The sequence below is a fragment of the Paramormyrops kingsleyae genome, chromosome 25 (genome assembly GCF_048594095.1).
Source record: "Paramormyrops kingsleyae isolate MSU_618 chromosome 25, PKINGS_0.4, whole genome shotgun sequence".
Taxonomy (NCBI): Eukaryota; Metazoa; Chordata; class Actinopteri; order Osteoglossiformes; family Mormyridae; genus Paramormyrops; species Paramormyrops kingsleyae.
Window position 1 is genome coordinate 23,935,784 of NC_132821.1, and position 22,629 is coordinate 23,958,412.

Genomic DNA, 22,629 nt, shown 5'->3' on the forward strand with positions numbered 1-22,629 from the left:
TTGAAGTATTAACGTGGGGAGTTCCGTCGGAGGGGGGAAATGGCTCGATCGCCCTTCCTCACTGTTCTTTAGCGACGTCTACCGTCTGCAGGTCTCTCCTACAAGCGCGCTACACCGCTGGCTAAAACCCGAAACCCGAAGAGCAAAGAAACATCCAACAAGTGACCAGAGAATAAAATAAGAATGCAAGGGAAGGATTTTTTGGGAACACATCATATATTAGAAATCCAAAAGGCTAGAGACAGGTCCGGCTAATGCATTAAGCATGTACGAGTCAGCGTGCTGTCTGGCCCTATTATCATTATAAAATATTTTGACATCTTGTCACATTTTTCACAAATTCTGGCATCTTTACAAACTTGAATGTTGTCACAGAATATTACATGTCAAAAAGGAATTGGCAATTAACATCCATCTGTCCACCTTCTACACATTTATCCTGGATAGGGTCACGGGGTACAATTAATAGCAAGTAATTTACAGTTTACACAGGAAACTTATTTTCTGCATGACGAGTTATAACACAGTCAGACAGACGTCTGCACGCCAAAGACGTAATAAAAGGTGCCTGGTTTCCTTTCCCCGGCGCAGTCCATCTTATTCCGGAGAGTGATTTATGTTCGGCTTCTGCTCATAGATGAACTGCTTTATCTGGTCGCGGATCCAGGGGGAGAAGGCGGAGACGCGGGTGAACACGGACGGCTTTTTGTCCTTGGCGCAGCCCCTGGCCCCGAAGCTTACAATTCCTTGGATTTGCCAGCTCGCATCGGGGCCCTCGGCTTTGTAGACCAGCGGTCCCCCGGAGTCGCCCTGGGGAGGGGGTTAGGAAATTGGAGAGAAACTATGAGAAACACACACGCGGCTTTGGCAAGAAGGGAAGTCGTCCGGCCATTCGCGGCCAGCCTGAGGAGGGCGCTGTTTCCCAGCGCAACAGAAGGGTTAACGGTGAACAAAGATTTTGTCTCAGAACACCTATGTACTTTTAATGCTGAATTCAGAAATTCACTGCATGCACAATTTTGCTATCACCCATAATTTAGGCTAAAATGATAGTATATAATTCCTTATTATGAACGTGTGGGTTTGCTTTAGGAAAAATTATTTTATTTCTATTTGTGAATATTTTCAAGACTTTGCAGAAGCACATAAAGTACTATACATAAGTCTTTTTTAGTTAGTCAGCAGTAAGTCTGTTTTGCCAGAGTTTGTAGGCTGTAACACATTCTTTTCTCTCTCTGATATGAAAACACGATATCAAGTCAAGTGGAGTCCCAGTGTGCTTGCTTGCTGACTTCTGCTGGAGCCTTAAGGTGGATGTTCCTGAGGTTAAGTACAGCAGAAAGTCACACAATTCTACCTTTAAGATGAGTCACTTTCACCATACACATGTACTGGAAATATATGTGAAGCCTAAATATAACTGTGTCTCATTCGAAATTCTTGCATGATAGGGAAATTCTGATGAGATATTTCGATTCAGTGCAAAATAACAAAGCGTATTTTGCAAAGTAAAAATTTATTGGACTGTATCATTGAGCCAAACAAGGAGGGACCATGTAGCAATGGCAGACACAGAGCCCCGCCCCTCGCTGAGCGGACACAGAGCCCCGCCCCTCGCTGAGCGGACACAGAGCCCCGCCCCTAGCTGAGAAGACACAGAGCCCCGCCCCTAGCTGAGATGACGCAGAGCCCCGCCCCTCGCTGAGAAGACAAAGACACAGAGCCCCGCCCCTAGCTGAGATGACACAAAGCCCCGCCCCTAGCTGAGAAGACACAGAGCCCCGCCCCTTGCTGAGAAGACACAGACACAGAGCCCCACCCCTTGCTGAGAAGACACAGACACAGAGCCCCGCCCCTTGCTGAGAAGACACAGACACAGAGCCCCGCCCCTCACTGAGAAGACACAGACACAGAGCCCCGCCCCTTGCTGAGAAGACACAGACACAGAGCCCCGCCCCTCGCTGAGAAGACACAGAGCCCCGCCCCTTGCTGAGAAGACACAGACACAGAGCCCCGCCCCTCGCTGAGAAGATAGACACAGAGCCCCGCCCCTAGCTGAGAAGACACAGACACAGAGCCCCGCCCCTAGTTGAGAAAACACAGAGCCCCGCCCCTAGCTGAGAAGACAGAGCCCCGCCCCTTGCTGAGAAGACACAGACACAGAGCCCTGCCCCTAGCTGAGAAGACACAGACACAGAGCCCCGCCCCTCGCTGAGAAGATAGACACAGAGCCCCGCCCCTAGCTGAGAAGACACAGACACAGAGCCCCGCCCCTAGCTGAGAAAACACAGAGCCCCGCCCCTTGCTGAGAAGACACAGACACAGAGCCCCGCCCCTCGCTGAGAAGACACAGAGCCCCACCCCTAGCTGAGAAGACACAGAGCCCCACCCCTCACTGAGAAGACAAAGACACAGAGCCCCGCCCCTAGCTGAGCAGGCACAGAGCCCCGCCCCTCACTGAGAAGTCACAGAGCCCCGCCCCTACCTGGCAGGCTGACTTGAGCTCGTCAGGGGACTCATAGCCGGCACAGATCATAGACGGACGCACACTGTCCCACCAATACTGTGGCTTGCTGCACGTCTCGAAGGGGACCACGGGCAGTGCTGCCTGGTTCAGCTGTTTGGACACCACAGGGAACAGGCTTCCTGCGGAGACAGGAACACACCAGGGCCACTTGCAGCAGATCTACCCATCCGGTAGTTATCGACGTGTCACCGCACCAAAGCCATGACTTAGCTTTCGGGTGGGATGCGAGTTAATTAACTGTAAGACCCTTCCTTCCATGCCGCTCTGAAGAGGACTCGTGGGGAGCCTGTGTTTCCGTGAAAGACTGGAGGGGCCGGTCCCATCAATTAATTACACCGTCACCGTGAAGTATTAATGAGACCAGGTGGTGTGTCTTCGTCCAAGCACAGGGCCCTGGTGAACGCGGCACCAGAGCAGATGTGCTCGTTGACACGAGGGGAGGTGACTGCAGCATTACTTAGCGTCACGCTGAGAGGTCGGCTCTGCCGCAGTTTCTCCTCACCGTGGACGGAAGCTCACACTACTGGCATCTCTGTTCTCTGACGTGCCACATAAAGTCGCGAGCAGTTTCACAAGGGGTCTGGCTCTTAAATTAAACCACCTTTATTTTTGAAGGACAGAGTTTGTAGTATTAATTAATTCTGTTGGATAAGAGTCTGTTGGATTTTTTTTAGCACGTCGTGTCAGTGTCCTTGTAAATCCGCCAGCATCCACATGGGGGCGCTCACCTTTCTCATCACCCCAGCCAGTCACGAAGCAGTGCGTTCCTCCTGGGAGAACCTGGTCATCCTCAGGCAGACACACCGGGCTGATCTCCCTGGTCATGTTGACCCTCTGTGCCAGGTGGACCAGGGCGACGTCATTGGCTACAATGCTGCTCTGGGGGTAGACGAAGCCGGGGTGGGTTAGGATCCTATCCACGGTGTAGCAGGCCTCCGTGGCGTCGTCTGATGTATTCATGTAGTGCTTCCCCAGACAGAGCTGCCACATGTTGGGTTTGGAAAGCCTGGCACACGGAACCATCGGTTAGAACACGGGCCTAGCCCAACCTGACTGAAGACACTAAAATTAGCCTGGGTTGCCTGGACCAGCTTGTTCATAGGACTGTGCAGTGAGCCCACTGCGTGGCCTTTTTGGGTCACTCACTGCATGAAGCAATGGGCTGCCGTCAGGACCCACTCCTCGTGGATCAGGGAGCCCCCGCACGCATGCTGGAATGGCATGAAAGTGAAGAGCCGGCCCTGATGGGGACAATGACATCATCGGATTACATGCTCTGTCGAGTCAGGTGACTTTGCTGAGAAGGGACGACGGAGACTGCGGTTTGGGGTCACGTATAGGCTGCACTCCGGCAGACGGCGGCCTGCTGTGTGTGGTGCGCCGTGTGGCCTATCAGTGATCAGTGTCGGAAGGCCCTCACGCCCCAGCTCACCTGCATGGACACCTGCCAGGGCCAGGAGTGAGGCACGGCCTCCACACCATTTACCACGCGGGCCACAGAGGTACTGGGGGGCACGGCAGGCCTGCCGCAGGACGCTGGCCAGTCTAGGTCACATGACATACATATTACACCAGACACTATGGGCTATGTGACTATACACTAGATCATGTGAATATATGTAATGACTGTATAACTACACACATGGCATTCATTACACTGCACACTATAGTCTTTATGGGACAAGATAGCCAAACTCCATCCCATTCTGATACCCCAACAAGCAGCTTGGTCCCTGCTATCTGTATCTAGACTGCCCGGCTCACCGATGACGATGTCATCCCAAGGATTGGTGGGCGGAGCCGGCAGAGTAGGGAAATCATTGAGGTCCGTCGTCCAGTATCCACGGAATCCCTTATCCTGCTTTGCGCCGTTACTGACGAACCGGATCAGGGCTGCGTTGCCCGTGGTTACCGTGGGCGGGGCCATAAAACCACAGAATGTTCCTGCATAGCAGACAGATCGCTGTGTGAACACTCACGGGACTCAACACATGTTACAAACAAGCACCAGTGTTCAAACCTGTGGTTAGACCCCTTTATTACAGAGCAGATCAACCATGCCTGTGTCTATCTGTCTTTATAAACTTAAGATATAATTATTTTTTATTAAAAATAAATCTACAGTACATATGGATCATGGAGAGGTGGGGAGGATAGAGAAGATTAATGGTGGCATAACAATAACATAATAAAATCCAAATTTATATCTATTATCGCTAGTTTCAATAAGAAAGATCAAAGAACTATAGGCCAATCATTAAAACCAATAGTAATGGTGTGTTTATTACAGGGGCAATTCAATGTTTCTTTGAAGTCAGGGGAATAAGAGGAGCCATAATTCATTCAGAGGGACCAACCTAATCATTAGCCAATGATATGCTTTGAATTGGTGAATGACAGAGAAGGGGCACTTCTGTGGCCAATTAGCTTTAAGCTGGGGGCAGAGCCCTTGTGGCCACGCCCCTGTGTACACCCCTGGGTAAAAACAGCTTATTCTGGCCTTTGAGGCATAAAATGGGCGGAAACACACATGGCTAACAAACCTAGCTTGGTAAGTCCTGTGCCCTGTCCTTCATAGACCTCAACATAGTCCTGGCATGACCCCAGAAGGCTGACAGCTTGCACGTTGAAGTCAGTGAACTTAATGTGGATCTTCTTGGAAGGGGGCACTGAGATGCTCCAGGTGCACACCAATTGGGCCGGGTAGTCAGAGGTGGGCCAGCCCGGGGACATGATCTGCCCCTGCTCGCTGGTGAAGTGGCCCCCACACTTGATCAAGTCTACACAGTCAACGAGAGACAATCATAACCTACCTAAGATAGACAATGATGACCTAAGATGGACAATGACCACCTAACTAAAATAGACAATGATGACCTAACTAAGACAGACAATGATTACCTAGGACAGACAATGATGACCTAACTAAGAGAGACAATGATGACGTAACTAATATAGACAATGATGACCTAAGACAGACACAGCCGGGTCGGGTTGATGGCCAATATTTCGCTGGTACTTGTGACTAGTGACAAGGTGTATTGCAACAGCAATAAAGGGTTTCATCAATCAATCAATCAATCAATCAATGACTTAAGATAGTCAATGATGACCTAAGAACCTAAGAACTGCCAGCCAAGGACTTGCTTTGAAAACATACAAATTAAATTAATGTTAAAGATGACATATTTATTATTAATAAGCACATACCACACTGTGGCTCAGTACTGGATGCGCAGTAATGAAGAAGAATGGATGGATGAGCATAAACCATACTCTTAATATGTGGAAAACAGCTCAGTTCCACCTCACCCTTGTTCTCAAAAACGCTAGGTGATGTAATGCTTTCTGCCACAATTATGTGCTACTTGCCTCCACCCAAAATCCTGAGTTTGTGAATTTATTTGTGTCTCATCCCATCATAAAATATATATCCTTCCCAGGAACTGTCAGGGTAATGTGCTGGCTGGAAGAAGACCTTCGATATCTTCATATTACTCACTAGGGATGTCAACAGGATCTACAGACTTCCACATGGCCAGGAAGCCGGTGTCCACCACGCGGTTGTTGGAGGAGAAGCGGATGTTCAGGATCTCACCGGTGCTCACCAGATCTGCTGGTATGACGTTGTTGCAATGTGTTCCTAGGAAGGTCAGAAGCAAAAATGTTGGAAACTGGAGTCTGATTATCATGGCCTGCTTCAAGCCTTGAGGATCATGTCCATCAGTTAGAAGATGAATGATTTAATGAGCACGAGCATGGAAAGTGCAACCTACAGCTTCTCAGGCAAAACTCCCACTGAACCACAGAGTTTAACTATCAGCCAGAGGTGGACAGTTCAGGTCCAGAAAGTAAAAATCCAGATCAAGATTTTGTTTCAACCAACCAGTTGTGCATAAAGAGTCACAGTCATGGAGAACTCAGCTGCTTGGTTGAAAGCTTGGTAGTGAAGAGCAGCCACCTGCAGTAGTGACCGTGGATCTGGGGGTTAAGGGCCTTGCTCAAGGGCTCACAAATCAAACAAAATCCTGGTCTGGATCTTCACTTTCTGGGCCTGAACCATCCACCTCTGCTATCCGCCATGTTTACCCATCTTTTTACAGGTGGGAGTGATCACTCTTGATAAGTAGCACTGTTGCTCAGTTATGCACTAGCTACTGTTCATTGGGTTACATGGAGCTGAGCCATATGTTAGCAAGGGTGTGATGTGAAGGCATCTGCGGTACTTCACTGCAACGCGAGTGGTGAGCTTTCCAATCATGGAAACAACTATAGCAGTATGTTTAGTGGTAGCCCCTCCTCCAATGCTGCTGCCTGATTCGTCCCACCATGACAGGGGGCGGGGCCCGGCGATGACACACCCAGGCTGCCGATCTGGTCAGAGAGGGCGACGCTGTCGCTTAGGCAGAGTTGGCTGTCCTCCAGGGAAAAGGCCTCAAAGTGTAGGTGCACCAGCTTGCCCTCTGGCGCAAGTATGTTCCACTGGCAGCGGGCATCGTTGCTGTAGGCAGCAGGGTAGCCCATGGAGGACAGTCTGCCCTCGGTGCCCGTCACATTCTTTATATCCCCGCAGCCAGATGCTAGGAGAGAGTGGCGGAGTCAGCTTGGCGACTCGCCCAACACGGGAAAAAAAAGTATGAATAGAAGACTGCCCCCTACTGATCAAGTCGAAGATGTCCTTCCGAATGATGTTCTCTATCCATGGGATGTAGGCGGACGCTCGAGTGAAGACGCTGGGCTTCTTGTCCATGATACAGCCGATGGGCCCGAAGCTGGTGATGCCATGAATCGCCCAGGGTGCCCCGGGGGCTTCCTGGCAAACCAGCGGGCCTCCTGAATCGCCCTGCCAATCGGAAAAGAACTGTGAAGTCAAAAGCATGGACCAGCTTACCCATAGAAAGGTTTACTTGTATTATTCTGTACATTTTACAAAAACTATGAAGACTTCAAAAGTATAAAAAAACATATATGAAATTATGCACTGACCAAAAAAGTATTAAACAAAATAATTTGTTGGGGTCTGTGGGTTGGCTGTTCAAATCTGACCACTGGGCCCTTGTGCAAGTCCTTTAACCCCAGTTTCCCCAGGGACTGGCTGACTCTGCTGTCTCCCCTACACCAGTTCCATGAGGTGGCCTCCTGAGATGCTTTTCCAGCTGTCCTGAAGGAGCTCCCACATATACGCTGAGCACCCATTGGCCACTTTTCCTTCACTCTGCGGTCAAACTCCTCCAAAACCATTTCTAATTGGTTTGGGTCAGGTAGCCTGGTCATGTGATGCGACACTATCACTCACCTTTGTAGGAGGTTAGGTGTGTCCAAAGTTTTGACTGATGCCGTACGTACTGCCATAATTCTCAGCAAAACAGTATCTCAAGAAGCTAGATTTTTTTTAATTTGTGGACTATTTTAAAATGAGGTATTAAAATGGTCACTTTGTTTCTAGAGAGCAGATTTCACAAGCTATTCTGTGTAGTGTTTCCCCTACCATTATATAATAGGGGGCACCCACCTCCCTCCCCCCCTTGAAGGTCAAGTTAATTTGATTTGGTTTTATTTTCTATATAGCGCCAGATCACAACAGAAGGCATTTAAGGTTACCTTTCCTATAGAACAGGTCTATACGTTGTCCTTTTATTAAACAAACTAAATAGCCTTATGTTATTTATCTTATTTACACAACAGCTTGTCTCTACATGGTCACGTGTTCACAATTCTCAGGTGAGCACACTCCCACCAGCGGACAGAGAGCGCGCGTCGGAAAATATGTCACGACAACCACCTGAAAAGCAGACAAAAATATCTGCTCCGGTCAGCAGTGTAAACTGTTGGTTGAGAGGGACTTCTCAGCCATGAAGAGGGTAATAAATACTTTTCACGATGGGATTTTCTGCTTTAAATTATCGCTATTTTAAGCTATCAGATATCACTCTTAAAGCCTAACAGTTTATGTGTTTCCAGGTAAAGACAAACATCCGCAATAGGCTGCAAGGAGACCATCTTGCAGCCTGCATTCAGATCTCAATAAATGGGTCAGATGTTTCTGACTTCCCATATCAAGAGGTTCTAGAAATGCTCTTCCAGAAGCCCAGAAAGATACACTGCAGTGACAAACGCTGCACACTTTGTGGATAATTGTCATAAAAAGAAATGTTCTGATGTTTAGGTCAGTTGTTATATTGACTGCTGTCATTAAAAGAAACACATGAACACCATGAATCCTGTTGATGTCCGTCTGCCCCCCCCCCCAAAAAAAAGCTGTAAACCTAGGAGAAACACTGCTGTGGCTTAGAAGTGAATGGTTTTGCTACAGGAGGTGCGCTGGAGCAGGATGAAAGGGCACTGACCTGGCAGACGGACTTCAGCTCGTCGGGCTTGGTGTAGCCGCAGCAGATCATGGATGGCTTCACCTGGAACCACCAGTAGTCCATCCTCTTGCACGTGTCGTAGGGGACGACGGGCAGAGCCACCTGGTTCAGAGTTTCTGCAGCTTTTGGGGCTGTGGAGTTACCTGTCATGGGTGCGGGGGAGCAGATTTTGTTAACTATCTGCGCATCTTAACAAGTCAGCAGAGCAGTTGTTAGCGACGGCCATGTGAATCACGAGTGCTGCAAAACCGATGTCCGCCAACAGAGGGCGCTGTAGTAACAGTTACCGGAAACAGAGACGCTATTAATGCGTAAATGATTTTCTGTAAAGGCCTCTAAAAGAGGGCCTGACCTGTCTCGTCCCCCCAGCCAGTAGCATAGCACTTCTTATCCTTGGGCAACACCTCCTCCGGGGGGGGCAGGCAGGCGTAGCTGATTTCATCGCCGGGCACCACCTCCCCATCCAGCTGGACTAGAGCGATGTCGAATTCTACGGTGGGCACCTGCGGGTAGCGGAAGCCCTCGTGCCGGTGGATGGCGAGCACGCCGAAACACTTCTGGCTGGGCTCCTCCATCGTCAGATTGTGTTTGCCCAGGCACAGACGCCAGCGCTGCAGCTCATCCGCATACCTGCAGGGGGCGCCCCAGCACGGAGGCGTAACACCCGGTGAACGACTCAGGACTGCTGATCGACTAACAGCCGCCCTCCCATCCACCGTCAGAAATATCCCTTGTTCAATTGGTCTATCTGGAAATGTCGGTATTTTATCGATAATCAGTAGCTGCTAAAAAAGCATATGTGGCTTGAAAATATGATTATTGAGTTAATCACAAATTTTGATATTTGATTTTTGTAGTAATCCAGTCCAATCAGATGTCTTGGTTCTGCCTCCTCTAGTTGCTTGGACCCACCTCCTCTACAATCTGATTGGTTATCTCTCTGAACCAATCATTTGTCTTTCTGCCCACAGAACATTTGCTCAGTTAAGGACATCCTTTAAGTAGTATCGCATTGTTTTATCGTGGCCCCGTCATTTTCAGGACAGTCGAACCATGAATGTCGACAGTGAGTGATGTTGCCGGGGAGTGGTGGGGGGGCTCACCTGATGAAGCAGTGGGCGGCGGTCAGCACCCACTTCCTGTGGATCAAGGTGCCACCACAGGTGTGTGAGAACTTGGGTGTTTCCTGGCTGGCCGGCCAAACCTTTAAGGCATCAATGGGGTGTGCAGGTATTTGCGTTTCACAGGTATTTTAAACAGTTCATGTGTCCTGATGTTCGCCTGATCATTTCCAGATCATTAGCTGATTTTTCAGTACAATTATATGTATCACCCACAATTATGTGCCAGACAGAGACCGTTCTGGTGGACTTGATACAACCATCCCCCAAAAAGGTTGATGATGCACGTTGTATGTTATAGATTTGAGTCCCAGGCGAGCTCCTGAGTGAAGGATGGCTCCAGTTAAATATTCAGCCATATGAATTGGTAACATGCAAACATTTAAGTAGCTTCAGGCAGTGAAACCGTGTAATATGAATTGATCCATGAAAGAGACTTGGAGAAGTATTTCCATGTTATTTTATCGCATTACCTGCATGGAAACCTGCCAAGGCCAGGAGTGGGGGGTAGCCGGTTCTCCGTTGACGATGCGGGTGTTGACCATGGGGGGGATGGCAGGCTTTCCACAGGTGCTTGGCCAGTCTGACGGGGGGGGGGGGGTGGCGGGGAGGGAGATTTGTAAGAAATGCCAAACTCACTCAGACACGCTGTCTGTGGCTGACAGCCATTTCTTCATGGAACACTTCGTCCCACCTGTTCCACATGGAGCCGGAACCGAATGTCTAATGCGCCAGCTTCCCAATCACAACTGCAAACAGCCCAGTGGGTGGCCACTTCGGATAATCAGGAAGTAATTTCGAATTTGGCAAAGTAAAGCGATATTTAATGCTTACCATCTGAGACACAATGCTGACCACAATACCGACCATCTGAGACACAATACTGACCAAAGTACTAACCATCTGAGACACAATACTGACCAAAGTACTAACCATCTGAGACACAATACTAACCTCAGTACTTACCTTCTGACACAATACTGACCACAGTACTGACCATCTGACACAATACTGACCAAAGTACTAACCATCTGACACAATACTGACCACAGTACTTACCATATGAGACACAATACTGACCACAGTACTTACCATATGAGACACAATACTGACCACAGTACTTACCATATGAGACACAATACTGACCACAGTACTTACCATATCAGACAATATGCTGCCCACAATACTGACCATCTGAAACATCATACTATCCACAGCTGGTTTGAAATGTTTAGTACTTTAACAATTTAACAGTTTCTTTTACAAAAAACTGTCCAGTGGGTCCTCTTTACATTAACGGGGCAGGCTGTAAAGTGCTACAATGTTATAAACGACCCCGCAGCTCCTTCCCAGGCTTCTCACTTTGATTTATGAAGCAGGCGTGTCTTGTAGGAACATTCTATGTGTCACTGTTACAGTCCGGATCTGCTATTGTGGTTTTTCTAACTGAATCAGCCTTAGCAGACAAAATATTAGATCGTGAAAAACCGGGTCGAGTCAATGGGATGCGGCAGATATAGGGGGTCAGATGGGGGTCTGCCAGAGGGCTGAGAGAGGTGGGCGGATGTCACGGTTACCTATGGTGATGTCATCCCAGGGGTTGGGCGGCACCGGGGGGTCTGTGGGGGCCGGCTGAGTGGGGTCCGTTGTCCAGTAGGCTCTGAAGCCCTTAGCCTCAGTGAAGAAGTCGGCGTGGAAACGAAGGAGTAAGGTGTTTCCCGTGGTCTGGATGGTGGACGGGAGCTTAGTCCCACAGAACGGACCTCGGGGGAAGGAGAAGAACAGGAGCTTTGCAGAACTACTCTTTAAATGCATGTGATCGCTCAGGAAAAGCCCCGAAAGTCACGCATGGAGGAGCTTATTTAAGTGATCTGTGCATCTGTAAACATATTTCTCCTGGGATTCAAAGGCACATCATGTCACTCTCAGAAGCACTCAGTTGTGCTGGTCCATTTTGTTGTTCCGTCATTTACGAGCGTGGGGCTCCTACCATATCTCGTAGCTCCCGGAGCCGCACCATCATAGACCTGCAGCTGGTCGAAGCACTTCCCAAGAAGGACGCCCGCCTCTTCCACCTCAAAGTGCGTGAAGGTCAGCGTGATGGTCTCCCCTGCGGGCACCTCCACCATCCACAGGCACTCGCTGTTGCTGGCGTAGTTCAAGGGCCAGTTCTGGGACGTGATGATCCCCGTCCTCTCTCGGGAAAAACCTCCACAGCCCTGGATCGCTGACATGAAGAAGGAAGCAATTCTAATGTTTCCATGACTGCTGATCTGGGCCTACAGCATAGAGGTGGAGATTTCAGGTCCAGGGAGTACAAATCAAGGTTTGTTTGGTTTCAACCAACCAGCTGGGTACTCTGTGACTGAGACTCTTTATGCTTTACTGGTTGGTTGAAACAAAATCTTGGTCTGGATTTGTACTCTCTGGACCTGAAATTATTGCAGAGAGCGGGAATCCTATCCCAGGATGCACAGGGCTGGGGACACCCTGGACGGGACATGAATCCATCCCTGGGACCATACAGTAAGTGCAATTTACTGACACAGATCCACAAAAACCACAGGTCTGCGTGCTGTAGGATGAAGCAATAACCATCTTATTTAAATTGCTTAGCACTTTATTGTTTGTGGTGATACATTTAGGTTTATTTGCTTTCAAACCATGCATTTGCCTGGCTCCCCCTGTTGGCCACATACAGTTAATACACTGGGGTCATAAAGGGCTCTGAAGGGACTTTTTAATTGGCCCCTAGAACCAGAAAACCTGGCCCCTTATTAATAACCCAAATCTTCTTAGTAGTGAAATCCGATACTGCCCCCCCCCCCCTCCCCACAGCCCCCGGCTCAGGCGTGTCACCTCCGATGTCTTCTGGGTACACAGCCTCCCACGAGGCGGCGAATCCGCGGTCGGCCAGCCGCGCGTCGGACTGGAAGCTGAGGTGCAGCCTGCTGCTGGCGCTGATGAGCAGCGGTGGGAGAATGTAGCCGCAGTGGGTGCCTGGAAAGGCACCAACGGGGCGTGAACACATCCGCCATCTTCACGGCAAAACCCAGAACTGCTGAACTGGATTCTTTATAACTGCGTCACCATTTACTTTTGAAGCAGTAAAAGCATCAGATTTCATTATCATGGGCTGGTGTGTGGCTCAGTTAGTTAGGATGCTGTACGTGTAATCGGAAGGTTGTTGATTCAGATCCCAGAGGGATTTCATGGCCGGGCCCTTGAGCGACCTTTAACCCCCAACTGCTCTAGGGATTGACTGACCCTGCTTTCTCAAAGATTTATGCCACTTTGGGTAAGAGTGTCAAATAAATAAAATCTAATTTATATTTGAGTACAGTGTTATATAAAATTTACCACCAAACCTACAAAACATATGTTGTGGCCAAGGAGCAAAACCACCGTGAATGACTGGAGAAACCGACGAAGATGAAGACGAACGGAAAAAAAAGATTCTCATTCAAAGGTACAGCTGGGGTTGAATTGATTGGAGCTGCGTGGCTGCATTCATTAAGCACAGAACCGTGAGTCATTGTGTTAAAATGTGACACTCTCAGGTTACTTTAAAGGCCGTTTGGGGCATTAGGTAGGAGATGTCTCAGCTGGCAAGGCACTAAGCGTTTGTGACAGGAAGGTTGGATTTTCCAAGACATCCATCCATCCATCCATGTACATTAATTTTGACATATGTAGGGGAGGTGGGTTGGGGCTCATCGTCAAAGCTAACAGCAGTCTCTCACAAAGACCCTGACCCTGCGTTCGATTATCTCTCTCCGAGTCGGAACTCGGATAAAAACGTCACGAAAAACGTAACTTTCCCATCAGAAACACGCCTCCTTTCTGACGTTGATGTCGGACAGAATTTTCTTCTCCGAGATTCCCCTGTGACGTCATTTCAACATGGTGGCTTACACAGCCAACAGTAATTGTATTTTATAAATATTTTAAAATGTTTATTTTGTTAAATGTATTAATAGAAATAAATGTAATTGCATGTGGTCGATTTAGAGAATACCATATCATGACCGTAAACAGTATCCTAGCGTGCAGTATCAGATTTTTACCAGACTTGTTAGTGTCCTTTGTTTGTTTGTAGTTTGTTTGCCACTATGGGTCTACCAAAATATTATAAAGCTTTTAATGTGGTTTGGCTAGTTCGTGTTTCTTGTTTGTTTGTCTCTTGGAAAAAAGACTCTCACTCCAAATCTGCTAAAATATAAAGCAACAACAACATGTTGATGGAAGCAGCCATGTTTGTTCCGAGGTGTGTAGCTCGAACGGGAGATTGTCGGATGTGACGTCACTCACCTCGGAATTTCCGACTTCCGAGAGATAATCGAACGCACCGTGAAACATGACAACTAGCAGCCAGCATTACAGAAAAATTCACCAATCCTCCCTCTCCCAGAAAACCCCTCTGCTCTGTGTTCCAGCCGTCGCTTCGAACTCTCAAAGGTGCAGAGATAAGGTGCAGATAACAGGTTCTGGTGTGAATAACAAATTAACAGCATGTTCACCCCGAGGCCGAGATGCTAATCAACAGCTTCACAGATTAGCTGGACTGTTATCTAAGAAGAACCGTGGTTTGATTGAGTCAAAGTCTGAAGATCACACATACATTTTTGGCATGTCAACAAATCATATTGGATTATATGACCAATTTTATTAGGTAACGGACTGGCAGATGCTATAAAATAAGTGAGGTATATTACTGATAAGCTCCTAAAGGTGGAGCAGCTGAACCAGGATTTGAACCACTGCCCTTCTGGGACACTATTTGAGCACCTTAACCGATACCCCAGGCACGTACCGAGAGACTGCAGCTCATCCGAGACCAGGAGTCTGTCCGGGCCGCACTGGCCCGCCTCCCCGACCACGGCCATGTCCGTGACCTCCAACTTCACCAGCAGACCCTCGGGGACGGTGATGTTCCAGACACATTGCAGGTCAGACGGATACGGCGCAGGAAACCCCTTGGAGCTAATGGCACCTTTGCGGCCCTGCTGAAGGCTGCTGGTTCCACAGCCCGAGTCTAAGCAGAGGAAAAGCGTCACACAGAGAGCGCTCATTTTAGACGAGAGCTTGCTGCTTAAAAATGGCCGCCGTTATTTTGACTGGTGACGTGTCATCTAAGGGAAAAACACACCTGAGGATGTACCGCATGCTGTTATTTTATGATCATGCGTTTTTTACTTTTAAGCGTATGTTAAATGTAAACTGAGAACTCACTGTACTACTGGTTCTACTAGAAATACCAGTATGAGTACAGCTTTAGTCCTTACACCTGTATGCTTTACTGGGGCTTTTCTTTATTTTATTCAAGGACAGAGAAGCTGGGACCAAGCAAGCTGTCCAGATTAGACCGTGGGCCTTTAACCATTTCTCTCCATGCTGCCCTAGTTTGTGTCAGGCGGGCAAAGGGCGCCCCCTGCAGGTTGTACCACCAGCCCGGCCCACTGCCGGGGCCCCACTGAACGCCGTTCGGGGACGGAGTGACAGATGTGTGCCTATTAGCTGCACAGCAATGCAAATTATGGAAATCATCACGATAGAAGAGTCGCCTGGGAATTTCCTCGTTTTTTTTGTGTGTTTTTTAAATAAAGATGCTCCTTTAAGCACGTTGCGCTTGTCAAGCTGCCGTCACGGATCATTAGTCTAAGGTGAAGAAGTGGAAAATGAGTTTAATTTGCTGAGAACGGAATATGAAAATGAGAGCTAAATCAGTGGCCTGGAAGCGATGCCGGGCAGAGATCCTACCGTCCGGCTGCGTCAAGGTGGTCGTGTGGGGCTTATCGCTGGTGACTGGTGGCTTGGTGCTGGTGGTTCTGGTGGTGCTGGTGCGGGTGGTGGTGGTGCCGGCGGCCGGCGGGGCTGTGCCGTACACGGCTCGGAAGCCGTGAGCGTTGAAGCTGGAGTCAGTCTTGAAGCGGACTGTCAAGATGTTGTTACTGGACGCCACCGTACCTGGTGCCGAGCCGCCGCAGAAGCGACCTGAAACGACAGGTGTGGCTTCAGCCTTCCTGCCCCGAGGATCCAGCCCGAGATCAGTCCCCATCTGGACCCGGTGAACTGCACTGGCTCCATTATCGCGCCGAAGAGTACAGACTGTTACTCACCGGTGGGGCTAATGGCATGATTTATTTAATCTTGGCTGCATTCGTTCATGACATTCTCGAAGCAGGTGTGCAGTTTTTCCAAATAATGTCTTTTCAATTAATTTTCCATGCTGTAACGCAGCAGTGGAATAAGGCCACAGGCATTCCTGTTGTTTTACGTGTTGAATTTTTAGTTTCCTAAAGTCTCATGTCCCGTTTATGAATCATACGCGCAGGAGTGGCTCTGAATGCCACCACAAGGGTTTGGCTTCCAAAAAACAGGCTGTATGTGTCCAGACAGAGGTTCTCAGCTGGGTTTTACTGGGCGGGGGGGGGGGGGAGGGGTGGTCACGTGTCTTTACCGAGGATGGAGGGGCCGTCGTACACCTCTACAAAGTCACCACAGGCCTCGGGAACCAGGTCGAAATCGGAGAAGGTGAGCCAGATCCTCGCCCTTGCCGGCACCGTGATCCTCCACTGTGACATCACACAGAGTTTACATGTTAGCGTCATGCGAAGAAGAGGCGCGTGGGAGTTTGTAATTATATCTTTGTGGGGACTCTCTATTCATTTCTATGGGGAAAATTCTAATCACAACATGACGACCTTAACCCCTACCCAGCCCTAACCTTAACCATAAGTAACTAAACAAAATACGAGGCTTTTGGCATTTAATGCAATTTAATTTGGCCACAATGTCAAAAAAATAGGTCCCCACAATGTAATATAAACACAATACACACACACGCACACACCCCGATGTTTGGGTTAATACCCCCCCCCCCCATCTTTTAATAGGCTGCTCCCTGGACGGTTGCATCAGCGCTAACACCAAATGTGGGTCGCCGCGCTGTTCGCTAACTGCTCTGTTTGCTGCATGCTGATTGGACGATGCAAACCCCCCCCCCACCCCCCAAGTGTGGAGCCTGACCCCCTCTCTAACACAAGCTGGCACAGGGCTTCCGATTCTGAGGCTCCAGACGTTCGGATTCCAGACGCGGAAACGGCGCTGTCCTCTTTCAGGGGGTCTGTGACCCAAATTGCTGGAGTTAAATTATTCAAGTGCATAAATAGATATAAAAATCGCAATCTGTCTCGACGGCTTTGAGTAACACTGTCTGCTAAGTAAGTGAGCCACTGTAATAATAACCTTATTCCCGTCTAATAATTTATAACATTCCCATCATCAAATAAGCTTAATGTTGCAGTGGGAAATAGTTTTTATTTGTATGGTACTGATGAGAGGAATGATATTTCTAAGCTCTGGGACAGCAGTAACACCACCTCATTTGGAGGTTCATACGGCCATATAAGGTGGGTTTGGATCCCACGCCCAGGTGGTACCTGGTACGTGACCCCATCTTCATAGTTCTTCTCAGGAAATCCTGGGGTCTGCAGGTCCCCTTGGCTACCTTGCAGGTGGCCGCCCGCTCCGGCTATTTCTGGAAGCAGGAACGGAAATCGCCTCAGCTTCTCGGACGCCTACGGGAAATACCTCCACCCCCGTCACTCCCCCGTCACTCCCCCCATCACTGGGATCCTGTAACTAAGCCTGCGATCCTCTTGGCCCCAGAGGCGACACTCAATGTTCCTGTTACATGTCACGTGTCACATGTCTCGGGTCCGCAGGCGGCCTACCCGCGGTGCGTTCTGGGCTCATGGCGCTGTAGCGGGCTATAAAACCCGTGTCCGTGCCCCGCTCGTTGGTGTCGAAGTACACCGTCAAGGTGTTTCCCAAGGAGACGATCGGTTTCGGTTTGACGTATCCACAGAACTTTCCTGCAAAGGTTAAAAAAGCGTGACGGCTCAGCTAAACACAAGCCTTATCCCGCTTTTGGCTGTTTTGCTCCCTGCTAATCACCATGGCCTTTATTCACGTGAAAAACAGTCGGGGTAAAACGTCACAGAGCGATTCTGGACGGCTGACCCTACTGCGGGCACAGCCTGCTGCCTCTCTGTGTCAGATTAATCCGGTTATGACCGCTTTAAGGCGGAATGGACCGGCTCGGCAGTCCGTCAGCCTCTGTGGAGGTGCCGAATTGGGCATGACTTCAAAGCCCAGTCCCCCCCTCAGCTGCCAAATGGAGCAGGTCGAATGGGCAGGGTGGGGCAGGGGGAAAGGTTAGTGGAATCGGGGTTGGAGGGGGGCTGCAGACCCTCCATGGAGTCACTGGGTCAAGCGGGGAGTCAGAGAACGGGCAACATTAAAGGAAATTGAGAAAGTGAGCGTTTGTTGTCTTCGGGGGGAGGTGGGGGAGGTTGGGGGGTGTGAACAAGAGTGTTTCAGATTGCAAGGTGACTGGAGAGGCTTGTTAATGAGCCGACAGGACCTCGCAGGGAGGGGCCTCTGAATGTGTGACAACGGGGGGAGATTTTCACAACATCCTACAATGTAATAACATAGGGAGTACAGTGGCTGCCTCATATCATGGGGGTGTGAAGCTGCTATCTATCAGGATGCTAGACCCCCCCCCGGCCATGACAGCACCCTCTGATCCTCACCAATCATCCCCAGGTCGTCCTTCACCGACACAGAATCCGACTGACATAAGATAGAGTCCTCCAGGGTGAAGTCTTCAAACCACAGATGGATGACCTGAAACATAACAAGGGGAGAGTCCGTCCGTGATTGGCTGCTCCCTACACTAGCCCCGCCCACCCATGCCTCCGTCACAAAGTCGGGCAGGTACACACCTCGCTGATCCGTATGCGGCATCTTCAAGATCTACAGAGATGACCTTCAGCAATCTTAAAGCAAGCTGCACAGCTAGCTGGTTATAACAACCATCTTTTGGTCTGAAAATCTATTTCTTTAGATTTGTCTTTATTTTGCATTAGCACAGATACATTGGAATTCTTCAGCTTTTTGCATGTCCCATCTTGCTCTCCTTTTAAGACACATATGCACAGTTGAGACCAAAGCTGGACTATTTTGGAGGCAGGGGATTAGGGTTTAGACCCAACAGCCATGACTAGTTTGCTGAGAATGGGATTCAAACCTGCAACCTTCCACTCACTAGTACAGAGGACTAATAGGCTGAGCCACACATCACCCCCACTGAAGCAGCTACCTGAGATAAACATTACATTTATTAACCATGAACTACATCCCAGCAGCACTATGTCACAATACATATGTGGCTATGTCTTTGCCGCAGTTTGCGCATATGCTAATGGCGCGATAACTGCACAGTGGCATATCCCACGTCTGCTCTGCCATATGCGACTAGGAGATAATTGAGCTAATATGCACAGGCGCTTGGGCAGCCAAGCGTGGGGGAACACGCTTCTATTTTCACCAGCCGCTCCGTATCCGGCCTCGCTTTCTGGGTCAGGCCGGGACGGATTTATCTCCACCTTGTCTGGATCGACGGTGATGCGCCAGCTGCAGCTGGCGCCGCTGTCGTAGCTGCCGGGGTAATTCCCGCTGGCGAACTGTCCCGACGGACCGTCCAAGGGCTGCAGGCTGCCGCACTGGGACTCCGCTTCGGCCTCTGTGAGCGCAGACGAGAGAACAGACCCCGTAAACAAACGCCTGTTACTTCCCAGAGTGACAGATCTTATAATCGGCTCCTGCAGCAATTTCTGCCAGTCGAGAGACTGTTGTACCAGCACTTAAATGCATGTACAGCTTGTACAGTCAGTACAGTCACTCCTCTGGATTTGCAGATTTGACATTTATGGGGTCGGTTATTCATGAGTTGGCCGTGAACAATTAAACGGGAATATTTTTGGAGCAGAAACTGGCAGTCAACACAAAAGCCAGAAATGTATAAACAATACTGAAAATGATTTGGATTACAAATAATCATATTATATATAAATATTAGTGTTATTTAATATTTGTCAGTGTAAGTGCATGATACATCTTTAATATTAAACTGTGGGATCTATGCATCTTGGCATGTCTTTGTCTCAGCAACCAGCCTCACTCATGTGTTAGCTGCCGATCATGACTGTGCAATCCCATGCAGTAAATTTTCAGTACCACTAATTTTGCCTTTTTGATTCGTGAATCGTCACATTCGTGAGGATCTTCCTCTCCTAACTCTCGCGAAGGTGAAAGAGTTACTATAACTGATTTACTCTGTGCCACAGCAAATAATGTGCAGGGGTGTAGGTCTGTTAGCTCGAGCTACCAGCTTGGAGGGGAAATTATTATTTTCCGTTTTAAAACATTAGGACGGGCCTCCAGGTCGGCATTCAATTTAACATTCCTTCAGGTTCCGACAGGACAGTTAACAGCGCACTGCTGTTGTGCAATGGCACCAATAGCATAAATTTGCTGCATATAAACAGTGGGGGGGGGATAGCCTGATGTACACCATGGACGGGAGAGTGGTCCACTCACACATACACCAATCATCAATAATTCCCCCAAATAATGTATCTGAAGAACCTAGGGCACCAAGAGTGCCCCCATGTGGAGAGAATGAGCAAATGCTCCCACACAGAGCTGGGACCTCATTCGAACCCGCAACCGTGGGGGCACCGGCGCTGCCTTTGGAGCTTATCCATTACATCTGCCTGACTAACTGTGCCATGTGCTGAACTGAGAACCGCTATGGCCTTAATGAGAGCTAATATATCCTTTTACAGCTAATATATGCTTATGTTCAGCTCAGAAACTCTGCCAAGCCACTGTGTGCTGTTTCTGTGTCTTTAGGTCTAATTAAAATCTTATGTAAACACTGAAATAGTCTGATTAGGGTATGATGCTGTTTTCTAGCTATTCCAAGCTCAGCAGTTTTTACTCTGCTGGTAATGACACTTCAGCACAAACAAGATTCTCTCCCATGGGCCAATCCAGATCATGGGTGTGATCAAAGGCTGCAATTGGCCAGAAAACACTCTCTTGGCCAATCAAAATGCTAGAATACTGATAATTCTACTGATTTCGCGTAGTTATCTTATCTAGGTTATCTATGTTATCTACGTGCAGGTATGCCAGCTAATAAGTTGGCTGAGCTGATCTATTTGGCTTGCGCAGATCTACGATGGCAATGTGGTCCCACGCGAAGCACAGATCAGCGGCGAGCAGTGAAAAAGGTGTCCTCGCACTGGACCGTACAGATAAACCCGTTGAGAACTCGTCATTAAATATTAATATGATATTTAAGAGGAGTGACAGATGAATTATCGTCTGCCTTTGGGTGTCAGAAGCCTTTGCTCTTTAGTCCTGATCTCTACTGCGAGCAACAGACACAGAGGATGGGGGCTAAAGACGGTACCTTAACACCCCCCTGTCCCCCGGCATCACTCCTCTCACTACAGCTGTGGCCCCTAGCGCCCCCTCCCTGAGCGCTGGGGGCAGATAGCGACTGAGATCTGACCCCCAATGCCGTTGGTGTGCAGTCCCGTTTAGTAGGCACCGGTCGGCATCACAGTGCTGTCCTAAGCTGTGACCCACACTATCTTTCCAAATATGAAACACAAACATAAGACATATACAAAAAGCTTTAAATAAGCCATATATCCTCCGGGAAGGTGAAGTAATAGTTTGTATGTTTGTCTGTGCACCATGTACCTTGATGCTGGGGTCAATATGTTCCACCTGGGGTCAGTAAAGTTTATTTAATGTAATTAAATGTAATGTAAACTAATATTTAGATAGTTACAGATCGGAGCTGGTGCGCGCATGCATGCGTGCGTGTGTGTGCAATGACATGCATGTCAGTGAGATCGCACACGGATGCCCTTGCACAGACAAACGGGCTGATGTCGCTCTGCCCCAAACCGGCGAGGCTCCTGGATGCCGTCTGGCCGGTAAGACCTGCTTCACCCGGCATGTCGGTCCCCTGCCAGCACTGCGGGGCCCGGCTGCCGTCTCCGGGCCGCTCGGGGCACCAGCTGGCCAAGGACGACCTTGGCAGATGTTCATACCACGGAGTCAGTCTTGCTGACCACCCCCCCCCCCCCCCGATCATCGAGCCGGATCAAGCTGACACACAGCATGCAGCTCCTGAAAATTTATTTCCAATTCCCCTCTGACAGCTATGATTTTTTTTCAGCCTTCCAGACTTTACATTATGTGATTTAACTGATATTTTTTACATCAGACTGCTTCGCTTCGGAATGTTTATTCCTAATGCCAGTACTAACAGGTTAATTTCACAGTATGGCTGTCAGAACTGATAGCAGTAATAAGTAATATTTGTGCCATGTCTGCCATTGACGCATAATATAATATAACTTGTATTCATCCAGGTGCATCTATCCACAGCCTAGGCAGGATGGTACCTTGACGGCAACGGCCTTTGCTTATTTTGGGCTACTTTGGTTGCTCTCAGGTTTGAATGCCAAGGCCTTACTGGTTACTCACCATTTCCGCTGGAAGACTTCTTGTTCTCGACGACGTAGACCGCCACCAGTCCGATGCATACCCCAGTAAAGAGCACGCAGAGGAATATCAAGCACTTCTCCAAGGTGGAGAAACCTCTGGAAGTGGGGCGGCTTCCCTTTGCCATGTCGTCGCGGTGACGGCGTCCCGATGCAAGAGGAGGCGAGGCGCTACG

General features: G+C 49.0%; 1 protein-coding gene across 1 annotated transcript; it reads right to left on the bottom strand.

Annotated features, from left to right (window-relative positions):
* Window positions 1-202: 202 nt before the first annotated feature.
* Window positions 203-22,629, bottom strand: LOC111837262 (ovochymase-2). The gene is made up of 25 exons (XM_023799148.2): window positions 22,437-22,629; window positions 19,472-19,608; window positions 18,617-18,710; window positions 17,753-17,893; window positions 17,459-17,556; window positions 16,477-16,591; window positions 15,777-16,010; window positions 14,830-15,051; window positions 12,876-13,016; window positions 12,007-12,243; window positions 11,594-11,779; window positions 10,490-10,599; window positions 9,999-10,099; window positions 9,248-9,525; window positions 8,875-9,038; window positions 7,187-7,370; window positions 6,889-7,107; window positions 6,030-6,170; window positions 5,071-5,307; window positions 4,292-4,471; window positions 3,960-4,072; window positions 3,674-3,768; window positions 3,256-3,533; window positions 2,486-2,646; window positions 203-810 (listed from the first exon to the last, which is right to left on the bottom strand). The coding sequence occupies exons 1-25, from the start codon at window positions 22,579-22,581 to the stop codon at window positions 598-600; spliced, it is 4,224 nt and encodes a 1,407-aa protein (XP_023654916.1). The 5' UTR covers window positions 22,582-22,629; the 3' UTR covers window positions 203-597.

Coding starts and splice junctions, on each gene's coding strand:
- LOC111837262 (XM_023799148.2), bottom strand. CDS start 22,581: ATGGCAAAGGGAAGCCGCCCCACTTCCAGAGGTTTCTCCACCTTGGAG. Junction 9,526..9,998: donor GCCGCCCACTGCTTCATCAG/GTGAGCCCCCCC, acceptor CGCCCCCTGCAG/GTATGCGGATGAGCTGCAGC. Junction 9,039..9,247: donor TGGCTGGGGGGACGAGACAG/GTCAGGCCCTCT, acceptor CACCCATGACAG/GTAACTCCACAGCCCCAAAA.